Raw genomic sequence first — 13,272 nt, forward strand, 5'->3', positions numbered from 1 at the left:
GGGGATGAGAGAGAGAAGGGGCTGCTGCCTGCTGACCTGGCCCCGGGTGATGGGGATGAGAGAGAGAAGGGGCTGCTGCCTGCTGACCTGGCCCCAGGTGAACAGGGATGAGACAGAGAAGGGGCTGCTGTCTGCTGACCTGGCCCCGGGTGATGGGGATGAGAGAGAGAAGGGGCTGCTGCCTGCTGACCTGGTCCCGGGTGATGGGGATGAGAGAGAGAAGGGGCTGGTGCCCACTGACTTTGTAACCGCAAACCGTCTCAGTAGATTAGCAAGTCCCTTTACAAGCTCAAGGAAACTCAACACATGTAAACAGGGGAAGCCGCTGGCTTTTGATGGTGCCATGAATGGCAGGCAGTGTGGCTAAAACATAAAGAGACTGCACTGAGTTTGGACTCGGGATAAATCAAACAGGTGGCAGGCAGGCATTTGTCAGGACTGGCCTCCATCAGCTAACCGAGTTCATTTCAGAACTCTGATGGAAACCTGGAGGCTAGGGCAATGATTTTGGGAGACGTAGGAAAAAGCACACGCTAGGTCTTAGAAGTTTTCCTCTAGAATAGAATTTTTTTTTTTCCTGATTATTTGATCTTCCTGGGAAGTCTCCTATTGAATGGCAAGATCTTTTTCTCTGTCCAAGGAAGAGGCGCCACTGGGACTCCATTCACCCTCCTGTGGCTCAGCGCCCCCCTTTCATTGGGTTTCCTATGTACCGCCCGTCCCCCCAACACCAAGCCATCGACACTCGCGAGAAGTCTGACCTGGGAACGAAAACCACATTGTGCAGGTAATCCTCGAACGTCTTGCGAAATGAAGACTCCTCCAGCTCCTTCAGGATCTGAGAGTCAGTCTTGGGGCAGGCACAGCATTCGCTGGTCGACTCCTCATAGTCACTCTGATTGTGCTTCTGGGAATCCTCCAACTCGAACGGCGGAGACCAGGTCCGGGAGGGCAGCTTCAACCCTACAGACAGGCAGAGCAGGGGGGCTCGAGTCTTCCACTGCACCCGACCCCAGCACACGCACACAAACCAATGGGAGCTTCCACAGAGAGAAGGGCTATACTCAAGAGACAGAGGGGACATTGGTGGCTCAGTGGTAAAACGCTCCCCTTCCATACAGGAGACCTGGGTTCCTGTGCAGTCACCACCCATCAGTGGAGCTTCCAATCTAAGACGGACTAGGAAGAATGGCCTGGCAATCTACTTCCGATAATCAGCCAATGAAAACCCTATGGATGACAATGGTCCCTCTCAACTGATCATGAAGATGGTGCAGGACCAGGCAGTGTTTTGATCCATCGTGCATGGGGGTCATCATGAGTCAGGGGCCGACTTGACGGCAACTAACAGCAGCAAGGGACAGAGCCTGGGGCTAGGGGCCGGGTTTGAGTTCCACCGCAAAAACGAAAACCTCCCTCTCCAGAGTCCTGGGAGCCTCAACTGAGATAAGGCAGATCAACGTGTTCTGGAAACTATCAGACACTGTGACTCTGTGGGGCTGGGACTGTAAGGGACCCAGACAATCTCCCTGCCCTGCTGGAACTTACATTTTAATGGGCGGAGTGGGGAGGGTGTACACAATGCATTAATAAATGCATACACATGGATAAGACGGTGGTGCATGCTTAAAAGCAGGGTGAGTGAACAGAGGGCATGTGGACATGCTATTTTTTATGGAGTAGTCTTGGAGAAAGGAGTCCCTGGGTGGTTGAAATGGTTAAGTGTTCGACTCCTAACCAAAAAGTTGGCAGTTCGAACCCACGCGGAGGCATCTCAGAAGAAGGCTCTGGCACTCTGCTTCTGAAAGGTCCAGCCTTGCAAACCCTATGGAGCACTTCTACTCTGCACACACGGGGTGGCCATGAGTCAGGATCAACTCGACAGCAACTGGTTTGTGGTTTGTTTGTTTTTGTCTCGCAGACCAAGACCTGTGAGCAATCCTGAAATTAAGTAAAGCAGTGAGCCAATCATATATCTTCTTGTCCTCCTTAGGTGCTGTTGAGTCAGTTTCCATTCATAGCAGCCCCCATGTGCAGCGCAGAACTGCCCCATAGGGCTTCCTAGACTGTACTCTTTACAGGAGCAGATTGCCAGGTCTCTTCTCCCGCAGAGCCACTGGATGGGTTTGAACAGCCAACCTTTCAGTTAGGAGCTGAGTGCTTAACCATTGCACCACCAGGGTTCCTTGCATATATCTTAGGGGAAGGCAATTCAGGCAGCCCAAAAAGCAAGTGCAAAGGCCCTGAGGCAGGAATTTTCTTGGCATGTCTGGAAACAGCAAAGGCCCAGTGTAGCTAGAAGGGGGTGTGGGCCAGAGAGCGAGTGTCGGGGGCTAGGTCACAGCTGAATGAATGAATCAATCAATCAACTGAGCACACAAATATAAAGTGACAAGGAGGCAGAGTAGAATTCCACTGGAACTCTAAGGGGCCTGACCTGTAAACCTGACGATTATAGTGAGCATCCAATCTGTGGCACCAATGAAAGATTCCAATGTCTGGTCCTGAATCTAGAAGTTAAGACTAAAGCAGTAGTCTCACCTGCGGCGACTTCTGACCCCTGGGGGATACTGGGCAATGTCTGGGAACATTTTTAGTTGTCAGAGCTCGGGAGGAGGGGGAGCTGCTGGTATTGAGTGGGTGAAGACCTGGGAGGCTGTTGCATATCCTACAAATGCACACCGCAGCCCCCCTCCAAATGTCAACAGTGCCGAGGTAGAAAAACCCTGGACCAATGACATTAGAAGAGATCAGGGAAGAAATTGTTCCAATAGACACAGGAAAGGGAAAAAAAAAGAACATCAACTTCTCCAGGTAAACCAAACTAAAACCAAACCTGTTGCCACTGAGTTGATTCCGACTCATAGCAACTCATGTGACAGAGGAGAACTGCCCCATGGAGTTTTCCAGGCTGTAATCTTTACGGGAACAGATTGCTAGGTCTTTCTTCTGTGGCACCACTGGGTGGGTTCGAACCGCCAACCTTCAGGTTAGTAATCAAGCACAAACAGTTTCTGCCACCCAGGGAACTTTCTTCTCCAGGTACCTGTACCGTACCCGTTGCCATCAAGTCAATGCCAACTCATTGGGACCCTATGAAACTGCCCCATAGGGTTTCCAAGGAGCAGCTGGTGGATTCAAACTGCCGACCTTTTGGTTAGCAGCTGAGCTCTTAACCACTGCACCACCAGGGCTCCCTTCTCCAGGTAGCAGCCCTGAAAATACAAAACCGGTTTTTAAATAACCCTTGGTGGTGTTGAGCCCTGGGGTCACATCCTAGCAGCGCCTTTACCTGCCATGTGACACAATCATGCCTCTTAAGCTCTCTGGAACCTGCTCATACAGCCGTGAGGTTTGGACAACATGCTCCTTACAGAGGAGCCCTGGTGGCACAAGGGTTAAGCATTCAGCTGCCAACCAAAAGATTGGCGGTGCGAAACCCACCCAGACGCTCCAAGGGAGAAAGATCCAGCGATCTGCTCCTGTAAAGATTACAGCCTAGGAAACCCAACAGGGCAGTTCTACTCTGTCACATGAGTCGCTATGAGTCAGAATCGACTCAATGGCACCCAACAACAAAAACACTCATTACTGAATAAAATCCATGAAGGACCCTCAGAATCATCTTTCCCACGGTGAGCCCTCGGGGCTGGCTGGGCTCTGCACTCACCAGGTGCCTGATGTCTGTTGAGCAAAGCAAACCCCATTTATTCCAGCCCCTTAAGTGCCTCAAGAGTAGACAGTGAGCTCTAGATAAGGGTCAAGTGCCTTCCTGGGAACAATGAATACCCACGTGGAAGCACAAGTGTTCGTAAAGCTTCGAAAGCCTGCCGACTCTTAAAAATATTTATTAATACCAGTTGCCACTGAGTCTATTCTGACTGATGGGGACCCTGTGTGTGTCAGAGGAGAGCTGTGCTCCACGGGGTTTTCATGGCTGATGTTTTGGAAGCAGATCACCAGGTCTTTCTTCCAAAGTGCCTCTGGGTGGGTTCAAACCTCTAATCTTTCGGTTAGCAGCTGAGTGCGTTAACCGACTGCACCACCCCGGGACTTCTAAGTTTATTAACAGACACAGAATAACTTGGCTGATTTGACATTGAGGGGGCTAGTTACAGCATTATGGATTGAAGAAAGAAAAAAACAATAAGGTAAGATTTTCTTAGTAAAGGGGACTCATGACATTTTTCTGCGGAAGAAGGGATGTTCACGGGTCACTGCCAGGGCTCCTGATGGCTGTTACCCCTTTCTAGCAACCGCAGCATGAAACTTCTTGTTAGCTGCTGTCAAGTTGGCTCCTGACTCACGGCAACCCCATGCACAACTTCTCATCGGCTGATCTTCAGAAGTCCACCTCCAGACCTTTCTTCCTACTCCGTCTTAGTCTGGAAGCTCCGCTGAAACCTGTTCAGCATCCTAGCAACATGCCAGCCGTCACTGACAGATGGGTGGTGGCTGCATATGAGGTGCCCGTGTTTTTTTCTGGAACCATAAAAGTACAGCACTGATGAGGCGCGTGTAACGGTTCTAGCTGGTGGTTTCTGTTACTTGAATGCAGGGCCCACAGCTTGCGGCCAGGCCAGCAACCGGGCTTGCTCTCAAGTTATATAAAGCAGCTGAGGAGATAAATCACGTTTGTAACCCTCGGCTCAGGCAGGGGATGAGGTCACAGGCATACATATAGCATATGACTGGAGAGCTGGGATGGCTCCCGGAGACCATCTGTCCTCTACCCCTTCTCCCAAAAAGGAGGCAGACACACACAACGGCTTACTCCGTGACTTGCCCAAAGCCCTACAGCAGGTCACAGAAGGCACCGAGGGCAAACCTTGGGATTTCTGGCCTCACTAGCCGCCCTCCTCCAACATCACCTCCAAGGTCAAGGGCTGAGGATATCCCTGACTCCAAAACATCTAAGGGAAAACAAATAAAGGGGAGGCGGGAGGGAAACCTAAAGAAAAAATTGACTTAGGGTTCTCTGGTTTGGTGGGGGTTTTCTTTTAAATCCAGTTTCAAATTAATTTTAAACCAAATTTTACAAACTAATTGGAGGTTTCAAATATGATTTTCCACTTCCCTTCAGATGGAGGGAGTCATATTAAATACACAAGATGAAAAACCGGAAAAAAATGTTTGTATAAATGTTTATTGTATTTTTACGCAAATAACACACACCTTCTACATTTGTTTGCCAACCATGCCCTCCACCGCAAGGTATTTTCGTAAGCGCCCCTAGGCTAATTGTTTTTTACAGCAACATGTTAAAAAAAAAAAAATCGGGCATAACGGCGCTTATGAAAATACTTTCTTGGGGGAGGGCGCAGTTGGCAAACAAACGTAGAAGGTGTGCATTGTTTGCATAAAAATGCGGTAATTGAAAGTACAGGACAGAATTAGAGATTATTGCTTCTTGTTGTCTCTGTGATCCAGAAGACCCTTTTTTAAAGCTTGTTATGTCATGCTATGCTATGTTACATTACGTTACAATGTTACATTATGTTACATTAAGTTACGTTACGTTATGTTAGCTGCTGTCATGTGGGCCCCCCAACTCATGGTGACCCCATGCATAACAGAATGAAACGCTGCTCAGTCCTGCTCCATCTCCATGATTAGCTGGTTGAGGATTGGATCACTGTGATCCATAGAGGTTTTCACTGATTTTCAGAAGCAGATCACCACGCCTTTCTTCCTAGTATGCCTTAGTCTGGAAGCTTTGCTGAAACCTGTTCAGCATCCTAGCAACAAGCAAGCCTCCACTGGCAGATGGGTGATGGCTGCATGAGGTGCACTAGCCAGGAATCAAACCCAGGTCTCCCGCCTGGGAAGTGAAAATTCTACCACCAAACCACCAGTGGCTCATTTTCTCAAACTAAAGGGTCTAAATGGGGCCCAAATCCTTCCTGGACTTTGTCAATGACTTCTCAACTCTCTCGTCTGTGTTTCTAGCCTTGCACAGAAGTCCTGCATGGGTTAACTCAGCCACATCCACATCAGTGTGCGGGGTGGGGTGAGGGGGAAAGACAGAGAGGGGAAGGGAAGAGAGGGGAGGGCAGGGAGAGGAGGAGAAAATTCCAGAGGCGACGCTGCCAGGGCATGGTAAGTATCTGGGTTTGGACACATGGCTTCAGGGTGTACTTGTGTTGAGATGTTCAGACGTGCGTCTGTGTGTGTGTTTTCATATGAGATAGAACAGTGTGTGCACGTATCCATACTGCGAAACACGTGGAAAGATGGGCTTCTGTGGAAAGGGGGCAGAGTGGATGATACCTGTGTGGAACCAGCTGCTTCCAGCACACCTACCCACACTCACCTTTGAGGCAATAATCCAACTCATACAGCTCACTGTCTTCCGCCTGCCTCTCCCAGAAAACCAGGTAGTGAGTGATGTTGCCATTGGGGTCCGAGGGGGGTTTCCACTTCAAAATAATCTGGGATGAGGAATTAGAAACCGAGATCGGATCCAGGGGGACGGAAGGATCTGGAAGGAGAAAGGAAACAGGTCCACCATGAGGACATGAGGACAAGAGTGCGGGCTAAGTGGACAGCACACAAGGAAATCATGAGGATGTTCGCTGCAGTGTTATTTAAAATCTGGGAAAAATGGAGACACGTGGAACGATCACCCAACAAGGGGGTGGGTTACAAAATCACAGGCCATTTGTACCAGATTCTCATGCTGTGTCAAGCAGGAGCCCTGGTGGCACAACGGTTAAGCACTCAGCTGCTAACCGAAAAACTGGCGGTTCAAACCCACCCAGCAGCTCTGTGAGAGAAAGGCCTGGCGATCTGCTCCCATTAAGATTTCAGCCTAGGAAACCCTATGGGGCAGTTCTACTCTGTCACACAGTGTCACTAAGAGCCGAGTCGACTCGACGGCATCCAACAACAACAATCCTTTGTCATGGGGGCCCTGTCATGTGCATTGTAGGGTGCTGAGTAGCATCTCTAGGTCTCCACCCATTAGATGCCAGTAGCACTCCCACCCAGGTCATGACAACCAAAAATTTCTGCAAACTTTGCCCAAGGTCCCCTGGGGCAGAACTGTACCCAGATGAGACCCACTAGGTTAGCGGATTCCATGGACCAATGTTGAATAGGAAAATTAATAACAGACATCTTACTTTGATTTTAGGGTTTTTCGTATCCAGGAAACCAAATATTAACCATAAAAAACCTGACCTAAACTGCAAAAGCCTGCCAGGAGCTGCTCTTTAGCAATGTAAATTTGTCTTATCCTGTCAGAAAAGGATAGTTGTCAAACCAAACCCATTGCCCTCGAGTCCATTCTGACTCATAGCAACCCTATAGGACAGAGTAGAACTGTCCCATACGGTTTCCAAAGAGCAGCTGGTGCATTCGAACTGCCGATCTTTTGGTTAGCAGCTGAGCTGTTAGCCGCTGCACCACCAGGGCTCCAATTTAAATCTCAAAAAGTCTCATGGCTGCAGGTGGGTGGAGAGCCAAATTATTAGCAGCCAGGCCAGAAGTAAACTGATACCTGTTGACCTCAGTAAAGGGGGAAGGCAGGGTTCAACCCATCATGTTAAGATGAACCAGTGGTTGATCTTCTATTCTTCTCCCTCTTCTCTTTATAAGCCTCATTGTACCTAGCTTCTTTGAGCCAATTGCTTTTTCTGGAATTAAAATGGCTCTCCATATGCATATGGGGCCCTGATGGTGCAGTGGTTAAGCATTTGGCTGCTAACCAAAAGCTCAGCAGTCCGACTCCACCAGCTGCTCCCTGGAAACCCTATGGGGCAGTTCTACTCTGTCCTATAGGGTCCATATGAGTGGGAATTGACTTGACAGGAACGAGCTTGTTTTTTTTTTATATGCATATAGGATAACTACTCAGAATAAACCTTATGTTCAAACTTCAGTGAGTTTTGATTATTTTAACACCCTCAAAAGACTCTGCTGTCCCATAAGCATCTGACCTACTGACATCCTAGGATGCTGCACACTTAAATCCACACGCTGAGTGAGAAGGGAGAGAGGAGGAAAATCAGAGAAGCTGGAGGGTCACCTTGGTTTACACTGTCTGACCAACTGGGAGTTTATTCTGGTATATGGTGTGAGCAGGGATCCAACTCAATTTTTTTCCAATTAAACACAGGGTTTCTTGGCCTCGGCACTATTGACATTAAACCCACAGCCACTGAGTTGATTCCGACTCATAGCGACCCTACAGGACAGAGTAGAACTGCCCCATAGGGTTCCAAGGCTGTACTCTTTACAGAAGCGGACTGCCACATCTTTCTCTGGTGGAGCAGCTGGTGGCTTTGAACCATCAACCTTTTGGTTACCAGTTGAGTGCTTAATCACTGTGCCACCAGGGCCAGATTGACATTAAGGGCCAGATCATTCCCTAAGGTGGGGGCCATCCTGTGCACTGTAGGGTGCTCAGCAGCATCCCTGGCCTCTAGTCACTGGATGCCTGTAGCATCCCCCAAGTCATGACACCCTAAAATGTCTCCAGATATTACCATGTGTCTCCCTGGGGGCCAAATCGCCCCTGGTGGAGAACTACTGCTCTAGGAAAAGGACTGACACTTTATAAAAATATAGCTAAATTGCTATGAAATACTCCAGCCAAAAAAATGTGTGTGTGGAGGGGGGCAGACACGAGGCAAACATGGCAAAATCTTGGCAGCTTTTCCAGCTGGGTGATGATTATATGGGAGAATCACTCTTCTTCCTACTTTTGTGAATGTTTGAAAATCTTCCATAATAAAAACCAAAATCCAAACCAGTTGCCGCCAAGTCGAATCCAACTCATGGCGGCAGCCCCTCCCCGTGTGTCAGGGTAGAACTGTGCTCCATAGGGTTTTCAATGGCTGTGACCTTTCAGAAGTAGATCTGTGACTGCCAGGCCTTTCTTCTGAGGCCCCTCTGGGTGGGCCGTAACCGCCAACCTTTAAGTTACTAGTTGAGTGCTTAACCATGTGTGCCACCCAGGGAGCCTCAGGAAGGAGAAAATACATATTCCCCTCAGAAGGCTTGTGGCTACTGCCTCATCTTCTGAAAATAAAAACCTCGGAGCCCTGCACCTATAGCAGCAATAACCATGCGAAAGGGCATCTAACACAACATTGCTGTACTGGCCTGTTAATAGCAAGATGTCTGATCCATGATCAAGTTCATATCCACAACACTTACTAGTGGCGTCTGTCTGGACATAGATGATGTCACTCTTGGCCCCGTAGGTCCGGCGCTCATCAGAAAAGGTGACCAAGGTCTTGACAAAGATGGCGTACTGGGTCCAGGGCTTGAGACCCCGCATCAGCCACCCGGGGTGGGGCTGTGACTTGGGGTCGTTGGACCTCTGGGGCGGGTCGATGTCCACCACCGTCCAGCTGTTGGAACCACAGGCATCCTGCCCGTCGAACTCTGTCACGTTCTGATAGGGGCTTCCAAGACAAGAGAGAAGAGGGTGGTTACCATTTTCCCTGAGAACTGCAGAGGTGGGCAAGCTACAAACAGTTACACTGGGCTGCGTCCTACTTGCCTCCCCAATCTTCTTCCTCTTCTTTTTTTTTTAAATTATTTATTTGTCGTTGTTGTTGAGAATACACACAGAAGAACATACGCTACTTGAACAATTTCCACAGACACAGTTCAGTGACATTCATCCCATTCTTTGAGCTGGGCAGCACTCTCACCCCCCTCTTCTGAGTTGTTCCTCCCCCATTAACATAAACTCACTGCCCCCGAAGCCTCCTATCTGACCTTCTGAGTTGCAATGTGATCCCATATAGACAGATCTTAAAAGATCACAATGCTCAAGGCAGACATTCTTTACTAGTTAAGCTAAACTATTGTTTGGTTTAAAGAAGACTCCAGGTCACCTGCCCAATCTTATGGCATAAGGAAAGAGATAAAGGAGCACCCAAAGAGAAAGTGGCAGCCACCCCCAAAGTCTCAATTTGCCTATAACAACAACAATAATAATAGCAGCAATGACCTTATGAGTTATTGATAAGGTTGCATGAGAGAAAATGTGTGATTTCTCAGCACACAGCCTACCACATATCAAATCTTGAGAAATGGAACTATTATTAACATTACTAGTATTACTACCTGGACCACTGTTGTTAGCTGCCATCAATCAGCCCCAACTCATGGCAGCCCCCGACACCATGAAATGAAACGCTGTCTAGTCCTGCGCCCTTCCCACGATCAGCTGTGGATCAGACTACTGTGAACCATAAGGTTTTCACTGGCTGAATTTTTGGAAATCGATTGCCAGGCCTTTGTTCCTAGTCTGTCTCAGTCTAGAAGCTCCACTGAAATCTGGTTAGCACCATAGCAACACGGAAGTCTTTCTGGACAGACAGGTGGTGGCTGCGCATGAGGTGCGTTGGGAGGGAACGGGACCCAGTTTTCCCACATGGAAGACGAGAATTCCACCACTGAACCACCAATGCCTGCTCCGGGACCACTACGTTCCCTAAAATCCCAGCCCAGCTGTTTACTCGAAACTACTAAGGGACTGAGCTCCTTCGCCGAGAATGTCTGTTGAGTCGTACACATGAGGCATAGAATGGAATATTCCTCCAGGAATTCAGCCAATCTGGATTTCCAAAAGAAACAAGTTTGCTTCAGTGTCTGGCTTTTAACAAAAAAGGACCTCTTTAAAGTGTTAAAAAGCAAAGATGTCACCTTGAGGACTAAGTGCGCGTGACCCAAGCCATGGTATTTTCAATCGCCTCATATGCTTGTGAAAGCTGGACAACAAATATGGAAGACCCAAGAAGAATTGACGCCTTTGAGTTCTGGTATTGGCAAAGAACACTGAATACACCATGGACGGCCAGAAGAACAAACAAATCTGTCTTGGAAACAGTACAGCCAGAATGCTTCTTAGAAGCAAGGATGGTGAGACTTCGTCTCACATACTTTGGACATGTTATCAGGAGGGCCTAGTCCCTGGAGAAGGACATCATGCCTGGTAAAAGTAGAGGGTCAGTGAAAAAGAGGAAGACCCTCGATGAGATAGATTGACACAGTGGCTGCAACAATGGGCTCAAACGTAACAATGATTCTGAGGATAGCACAGGACCGGGCAGTGTTTCATTCTGTTGTACATGGGGTCATTATGAGTCAGAACTGACTCAACGGCATCCAGGAACAACAACAACGTTGGCATCATACACCATCCACTAGTGAGATGGTAAAATTAAATCTCTGAGATTTATTCAGTGCATAGAATGGGCAACAGAGAGCAACCCCAGCGGGGAAGATGACTGAGTCACATACAACAGACACAAAGCTCGCTGGCCTCCAACCCCCACACTGTCTTCTGAACTCCTCACTCTTGTACTTACGCCTCTTTATAGAAAAGCATGAACCCCAGGAGGTCTCGGAAGTCTGGGGGCCAGTACGGCTCCCATCTGAGCAAGATCTTGTCAAAAGATGTCCGGATGTAAGAAAATTTAAGTAATTCATTTTCACCTAGAAAAGTAAAAGAAAAAAACAGGCTACACAAGCATCAAATAGTTTCAGGCCAAAGCCAGTGACTGCACATCTCCAGAAGCTGTCGTGAGAAGGGAGAAGACAATCTGACACTCCCCTGCTGTTGCAACGTGCCTCTCCCTGTGTAAGCATCTCGCTCTGCTGCGTGTGAATGGGGGGTTCAAATGCAAGAACTGGCCGTATAACCAGGCCCCTAATACAGGCCAATTACTTCACTGGGTGCTCAACTGAATAACAGCTGTTCGCTCCAATGCCAGAGGACAACGGGCCAACCATTATTGGCATTTGCAAGAGAAACGTTCGTCCTGACACAATTTTGTCTTGCATACTGATTTTCGAGACTAACCTCAGAAGACCCAACTCCAGTAGAAATGAGCACATACAAAGGAAGTGCAGAGAGTGTGTGGAGGGAGACATCAGGGTAATCCCCTTTGCCGGGAATCAAGTCCTTTCTTAAGCTCCAACCCCATCTCGTTCTCCCTTCTCTGAATCCCCACACCTTGGACCGCGTTCTGCCGTGAGGAACTAGCTCCCCGTGCGGGTGTTATATAAGCCCTGAAGGGGCACCATTCAGACACCCCGTCAGAAGAGACCTTGTCCTGGGGAGTGCAGTTAGCCTCCAGCTGTGGGGTCTTCAGGATCCTCTGCAGCATTTAAGCCAAAGCCTTGCTCTCCCTGGTAAGCCCCACCCATGACTGAGCACAGTGCAGGCCTGACGTTTCTGTCCAACACAGGACTCTCTATGGACAATGTTAGCCTTGGAACTCCCCTTGGGCCTGGCCAGGATGCACTACGGTCTGAAGGTTCTTCCTGTCCAATCCTCCTTCCTTCCCTGTGTCCACTTACAGGGTCAGACCCACTCTGATGTCTGAAGGTTCTCCCTGCCCAATCCTCCTGTATCCCCCTTTTATACTCCACAGACATTACCCCCAATACTTTGTTCACACTTCTGACTCCAACTTGGCATCTGTTTCCCAGAAGACCCAAAATGACACAGGCATTTTACTCATCTTCGAACTCCTCAGCTTTAGCACTGGGCCTGATACATATATAAATAGGTGTCACTCATTCACACATTCATTCACTCACTGATTCATTCACTCACCCACCCACCCACCCACCCATCCATGCATCCATCCATCCATCCATCCATCCATCTGTTCATGTGATGCTTACCTGGCACCTTCCCGGTATCAGGCACCATCCTCAGTGCAACAGGCATAGAGACAAGATGTACAACACCTGCTCTCAGTATTTCAGACAGTCTTCCCTAGATATGATTGTCTTAGCTCACTACGGGGCAGGGACATCCCCTGGGGGTCAGTGTGGGGAGGGCAGCCACATTCTCTGGTCCGTGGGCTGAAAGGACCAGGGCAGGACCACTTACAGGATGCCTGATCCCCATTGGTCTTCAGGGCGATGTCGTTTCTCTCCTGGCGCCCCTTGGTTCCCGAAACTTCCTCCATCTTGTGAATTTCTGACAAGCAGAGCTTGGGGTTATAGTGGAAGAAGAGTTTCCCCTGAGTGATGGTGAGGTTGTGTTTGCTCCAATCCCATAGCTGCCTTAGGTTCTGGTTGTCCAAGGCATAGAAGGAATAGTTCCTACAGAAACACACACGCCATCAAGTCATTCAACACTCATCTGCTCCAACTCCAAGATGGCGGGAATAGGTCTGGGGTCCATCTAGTTCAGTGTTAACAGCCCCAGTTCTTATCACATGCTTGATACATACTCAATAAGCACTGGCTGAATGGGGAGAGAGGGGGAGTTGAGGAAGTCTTTTTTTTTTTTTT

The 13,272-nt window shown here is 48.7% G+C and overlaps 1 protein-coding gene across 1 annotated transcript in view; it reads right to left on the reverse strand.

Annotated features, from left to right (window-relative positions):
• The window catches only part of INSR (insulin receptor), a 55,647-nt gene that overhangs the window by 37,473 nt on the left and 4,902 nt on the right, over positions 1-13,272 (reverse strand). The window contains exons 3-7 of the mRNA XM_023733229.1: positions 12,866-13,080; positions 11,331-11,457; positions 9,163-9,413; positions 6,314-6,481; positions 762-963 (exon numbers count right to left, since the gene is read on the reverse strand). Coding sequence (XP_023588997.1) covers positions 762-963; positions 6,314-6,481; positions 9,163-9,413; positions 11,331-11,457; positions 12,866-13,080 — 963 coding nt within the window. The remainder of the gene's footprint in view (positions 1-761; positions 964-6,313; positions 6,482-9,162; positions 9,414-11,330; positions 11,458-12,865; positions 13,081-13,272) is intronic.

This window comes from Trichechus manatus, unplaced genomic scaffold (assembly GCF_000243295.1).
Source record: "Trichechus manatus latirostris isolate Lorelei unplaced genomic scaffold, TriManLat1.0 scaffold00057, whole genome shotgun sequence".
NCBI classification, from domain to species: domain Eukaryota; kingdom Metazoa; phylum Chordata; class Mammalia; order Sirenia; family Trichechidae; genus Trichechus; species Trichechus manatus.